Source organism: Canis lupus, chromosome 21, assembly GCF_048164855.1.
Source record: "Canis lupus baileyi chromosome 21, mCanLup2.hap1, whole genome shotgun sequence".
Classification (NCBI taxonomy): Eukaryota; Metazoa; Chordata; class Mammalia; order Carnivora; family Canidae; genus Canis; species Canis lupus.
In genome coordinates this window covers 16,617,223-16,623,222 of record NC_132858.1, presented here as the reverse complement: position 1 = coordinate 16,623,222, position 6,000 = coordinate 16,617,223, and the positions used below count along the sequence as shown (strand labels likewise).

General features: G+C 37.6%; 1 protein-coding gene across 1 annotated transcript; it reads right to left on the bottom strand.

The window, feature by feature from the left end:
• Positions 1-2,629: 2,629 nt before the first annotated feature.
• LOC140613407 (olfactory receptor 8J2-like) lies at positions 2,630-3,577 on the bottom strand. The gene has a single exon (XM_072791935.1). The coding sequence runs from the start codon at positions 3,575-3,577 to the stop codon at positions 2,630-2,632; it is 948 nt and encodes a 315-aa protein (XP_072648036.1).
• Positions 3,578-6,000: the final 2,423 nt, after the last annotated feature.

The window sequence follows — 6,000 nt, the reverse complement described above, 5'->3', positions numbered from 1 at the left end:
CGTTTTTGAATTGTTTCTTTGAAAGGAATTTTTTCTTTCCATGGAGATGGCTTGTGGAAATAGCCATTTTGAAAACAGAGATGATAGATGTGACTCATGACTTGGAGATATCTGGTGAAGCCTTATGGAAATGCAGAGAGATGGCATTAGCAGCTCAAACCAAACTTATCTAGACCTTAAGGGACAAGAAAATCTCCATTGGAAGCCTTACCATTCCTCTGTTTAACTTTTTTAAAAGAATGTATTTATTTACTTATTTATTTGAGAAAGAGAGAGAGAGAGAGAGAGATTGCATGCATGAACCAGGGGAGGGACAGACAGAGAGGGAGAGACTCTCAAGCTGACTTCATGCTGAGCACTGAGTCTGCATCAGCAGGACTCCATCACAGGACCCTGGGCTGAAATCAAGAGTCCGAAGTATAACCGATTGAGTCACCCAGATGCCCCCCTTAATTTAAATTTTGAATTAAAACAAAATCAGGATTATGTGAATTTCTGTTATCTTTTAGATTATTGATATAGTGGAAAACATTTAATACTAGACATATTTCTTGGGACATAAATAAAATATTGGAACTTATGATCATGGTGCTTTGAAACAAAATGAGCTGCTGTGAAAATAGTCCTTCAGTAAGTTTTTGGGTCAAAATTTATGAGATGGATTTACTATTCTGAATTTGAGAAACATGGATGGTTTTTCTTATTTTTGTGGTCTTGAAAGAATTCAGTGAGTGCCACCCAAGGTTTACACACTTGGAATGCTTTCTGCATAGAACATCCCTATATACGGAGCAGGGTCAAAACTACCATTTCTTTGGCAGCTGCAGGAAGGGCTCTCTGATGCTGTTTGAAGTGTGTCCTAACTCTCACAGGTGCTGTCAGACCTTGTTTGGGACTATGTCTTGCATCTTCCCTCTCCCCTCATCACTAGGGGGATTTTGTTGTCACTGTCTGGACACAAATGCCATGGAACCTGCAGAACAATTAGGTAGGGGTAAGCTGGAAATACAGGTGACTTAGCATCTCACAGGATGTGAGCTTTGACCAATTGGAGATCAATGTTGCCACATAAATTATTTTCCCTACCTTACTTTAAAGAAAAGTGGTACTGGGCTGATGTGCCTGCCTGGTTGGTTGAATGTGTGGATTCGTCATTTCTGATAAATGTGTACATGTGATATGTGAGTGCGTGTGTGCGCATGTGTGCTTATATTTTGGAACCTTTGAACTGAATGCTTTTGGCTAATCATTCAAAGAGAACTTTTTGTATAGTTTGTTTAGTAGCTAATTATTATTAAAAGGGTAAAAAGTGTAAGCTTTTGAGAGACTATCCCATTGAGTACTAGTGAATGAGGCATGCAAGATTTTAGGTTGCCCAGTTTCATAAAATATATACATATAGATATTTGAATCAGAAAATGGGTCCCTTATCCTACCAAAGATGTCCAGAACCGAGAATCTGGTGCCTTTCATGGAAAAAGATTTTCAGATGTGATTAAGGTAAGGAACTCCAGATGGGGAGTGTCTCCTGGATTATATAGGCAAGACCAATGTAATCCCAAGAAGTAAAGGGAAGTGAGAAAGAGTCAGAGATGTGGCAGTGCAAGTAGAGGTCAGAGTTATGGGATCACTGTTTGGAAGGGGATGCCAAGTAAGGGATGAGGGCTGCCTCTACAAACTGGAAGAGGAAAAGAAACAGATTCTTCCATGGCAGTCCAAGAAGGAACACAGCCTGCTGACATCTTGATTTTAGCCTAATGAGACTTATTTTGAACTTCTGACCTCCAGAACTGTGAATGATAAGTTTCTGTGTTTCACGTTACTGAGTCAGTGGCAATTTGTTATCATAGCACTGGGAAACTAATACAGGTGAAAATATAATTATTTTTACAAAATACATATATTTAAACCAAGTTAAAAGGTGGAAAACACTACCATTTTTATTCTTGACTTTAATCCATTTAATAAAATACATAGGATTGGTAGAAGTACAAATGTGAGTTTAGCCTTCTTGCTCCAATTCTGTTCACTGAACTATACTTAAAAAAAATGGATTTGTGCTAAGAAATATGTTTTCCCAATTGTACATATGTAGGCTGGTGTAGACAAATAGAGCCCATAAGGAAAATCAGACAGGAAAACAAAATAAATGATCTATATTATACACTTTTATATTTATAAAGAATAAAACTTAAAAATCTTAAAGGCTAATGCTACCAAGATATTGTCAAATTTATCTGTGGAGACCAAGAATCTCCACCATACAGTGTGACTCTTCTGTTTTCAACAAGCTATTTTGCTTATTTACAACTAATTATGGAATTAGCTAATGAAACTGAGTGCCACAGTTCCTGTATTTACATTATTTCTGACTTACCTGAAAAGATCATAAATCTAATTTATTTCCAGGCATTGCCTTACCTCGAATGCCATGCCCCATACCACTTAGTAGATATTATATTTAGTAGTATTTTGCATGCACAGAATGACCAGGTTACAATAGCAAGCGTTAAGATTTTCTCATTGAAATCCATTGCATACTTAAATATTTATACCTCTGCATTTAACAGAGATTAGTTTTTCAGGAGCAAATAAAACTCTTAAATGAAGACAATTGTAATTTTTAAATTTACATTAATTTGAAAGACTGGCAAGGGCTCTTTAGGAATCTCTTGAATGCATCCTTCACATCCTTGTTCCTTAGGCTGTAAATGAGGGGATTCAGCATTGGTATCACGAGAGTGTAGAAGACAGAGGCCATTTTATCAGTATCTAATGAGTGGTTGGTCCTTGGTTGCAAATACATAAAGAGAATGGTCCCATAGAAAACAGTGACAGCCATCATGTGGGAGGCACAGGTGGAAAAGGCTTTTCTTCGGCCCTCTGAGGAACGTATCCTCAAAATGGCAAGGACAATGTGGAAGTAGGAGGTTAGAACAATAATCATGGAGAAAAACAAATTGGTCCCAGCAGAGGTAAAGACCGCTGTTTCTGGAATGTAGGTATCAGAACAGGACAATGCCAACAAAGGGACAGTATCACAGTAAAAATGGTTGATGACATTGGAAGAGCAGTATGACACAGAGAACACACAGCAGGAGACCGTCAGTGCTGTGGTCAGACTGTAGAGGTATGTGAGGGACACCAGCAGAAGGCAGATCTGCGGAGATACCACCACCATGTAGAGCAGGGGGTTGCAAATAGCCACGTAGCGGTCGTAGGCCATTGCAGCCAGCATGAAAATCTCCCCCACGATAAAAACTAAGAAGCCACCCAGCTGGGCTGCACATCCATAGTAGGATATGGTTTTCTTTGAAGCCAAGAAGTTGACCAGCATCTTAGGGGCAATGACAGTAGAATCGCCAAGATTGATGATAGCCAAGTGCCTGAGGAAGAAGTACATGGGCGTTTGAAGCTGCGAGTCAACACTGGTGAGGGTGATGATGCCCAGGTTCCCTGCCATGGTGAGCCCATAGATCACCAGGAAAACAAAGAAGAGTGGCATCTGGAGGTCTGGGCGGTCTGAGACTCCCCTGAGAATGAACTCAGTCAGGTGGGTCAGGTTCCCTGAGGCCATTTAATTTGTTCTTCTCATCTTTTAATGGAGAAAATGGAAGGAGGTTAATAGATGGTCAAGTTAATTTTTTTCTGGTTCATGCTGGATAGTAGACTGTTTCTTTTAAATGGGACAATTTTTGTTCACATGTGGAAGTGTCAGAATTTAATTGTATTTCTCACAATCTTTTGCAAAATTCAGAAATAGAAACTTTCTAGAGACCAATTTTAGGTTGTTAGAACTGTTGTGCCAAGCTCTTCATTTTTCAACTGTTTTAGATATAATCTATATAACTTGAGTATCTATTAATCTATTATATTACATGTAGTGGTGTTTATTTACACACTAGCATACTAATTATACTATACATGAATACGTATTTACATATGTACCCGTCTCTGTGTCTGCTTCCAGTGATAAGATAGCTGTGTAACAGAAGTTGATGAGCCAGAGGGACTTCCAGTATCTTTGCCTTTTCCTTGGCTGCCTCTGGCTTTTCCTTTAGCCCATACCTTGTCATCATCCTGGGGAATTTTGTATTTCTGTGGGAAAGATACTTTGAGTATGCTGGATTTTTCCTTGTCAGTTTTGCCACACCTCAATAACCTTCTGATTCAGCTGCCCACCACCAGACCACACCTCAGTAATCTTCCTTCTCAGTGTTATTCAGAAACGGATTTATTTAAAGGAAGACAATTCTTTAGCCAAATACACTACTCCTTTCTGTCACTCTGCTATCTGCTCAGATGCTTTTCTATTATCATGGTCTGGCAGTCCTCTCTCTTTTTCCATCTTCCCATACCCTTTCCTTTAAATTCTTCAAAACCTGTTTTGAAGTTTTAAAAAGTATTACTTTTTAAAGTAATAAAGTTTGATTTACTCAAGTGTGATTACTTTGTTTTCCTTGTACAGAGAAATGAATATAGAAAAGTGCTAACATTATCCATTATGTGCTGTACTCTATGCCCAGAATAATGCAGGTTATTTCAAAATAATAATGTCGTTATTTTCCAGAGTGTCCTAGAAGACATATGGAATTATTTCTATGTCTGATAGGACAGTTGAGGCTCAATGAGATTAAATCATGGAAACAATCTGTGTGCAACATTGTTTAATGTTATGGTTTTATGGTTTTGCTTAATATGTTTTGTTTGCTTGTCTGATTTGAATACATAAATCTCCTTCTACGTGGAGTTCATAGCCAGGATGAGTACTAAGTGAAATTATTGGGTTTACCTACCTGTCCCAGAGATCTGTTGAGTCTCACTGCAAAGGTTCTGCAGGAGGCACGCCAAAGAGGTTTACAAGTGTCTGATGTCCCTGAAGGCCCACACACTGAAATAAGCTTCTTTACGGATTAAGTCCCTACACAGGAAAACAGGAATTCCCAGAGAAAACTTCTGATTCCCCAGGGAAAGAAGCCAACTATTGAAGTCTCCACACAATTACACTCGCAGAGTGAAAATGTCAAGAGAGCCTAGGGATGTGCTTAGATGATTCTACTGAGTATCAATCATGTGCAATGATTCCAACCTCTGTGTGTTTGTTTCTTTTGAATTGTCCTCCTGTAATGGTTGAGAGGTGTGGCTGCTGGCCCTGGAGTGGAGAAAATCCAACTCTTAGAAAGCACACGATTCTGGCCCCAATGTTCCATTTTAATATGAATACTGGGAATAGAACTGAAAGCAAAGCTTCTATTCTCATGTCAAAAACAAGCCCTAATGTACCTGTCATGAAATACAGATGACATACACCATAAATTCAAAATGTGCACGGTTTTAAGAAAACTAAAAGTCAGTTATTTTAGAGCCTTTTAGAAGGCACCCATCATATGCCTGGTCCTATTGCTGTTTTTTAATTAAGATTGTGTGATTGAAAATATATTTTTCATATAATCTTGTGATCTTTCCTCATGCATGTATAAATCTTGTAATTAAATATTGATAACAATTTTATTTTACTTGTGTGGTATTTTCTAGTCTGTAAACTTTATAAGAGTAAAGGATATATCTAAATAGTTTTCCTAAAAAAATAAAATTAAAAAAAATAAATAAATAGTTTTCCTTTGTAGTAATAACTTCTGAAATACTCAGGAAAGAGTAGGCGTTCAAAAATATTTGCTGAAAAAAATATTTGCTGACTCTCTGTAGGAATGAATGATGGAGTTAAGAACAAGTGAGTATAATATCTATCTTTAAATTTTGAAATAAAATATGAGTTTAGTCTTCAGCTCTATCATTTATCTTTACTATGGTTTTGATGAAGAAGTATTGACCACTTATTCTCTAGAATATTCACTACTTTAGAGCAGGACGCACTGTTCCTTCTCATCTTGGTGTTCCTAATATCAAACTAGGGTGTGGCACATTCTGGACTTTATGTTTTGAAATAACAAAGTGTGGGTCATAAAGAGGAAATACTAAGATTTTTATACACCTTATGTT

What these genes read in the sequence shown, in the direction of transcription:
- LOC140613407 (XM_072791935.1), bottom strand. Translation starts at nt 3,577, where the DNA reads ATGGCCTCAGGGAACCTGACCCACCTGACTGAGTTCATTCTCAGGGGA.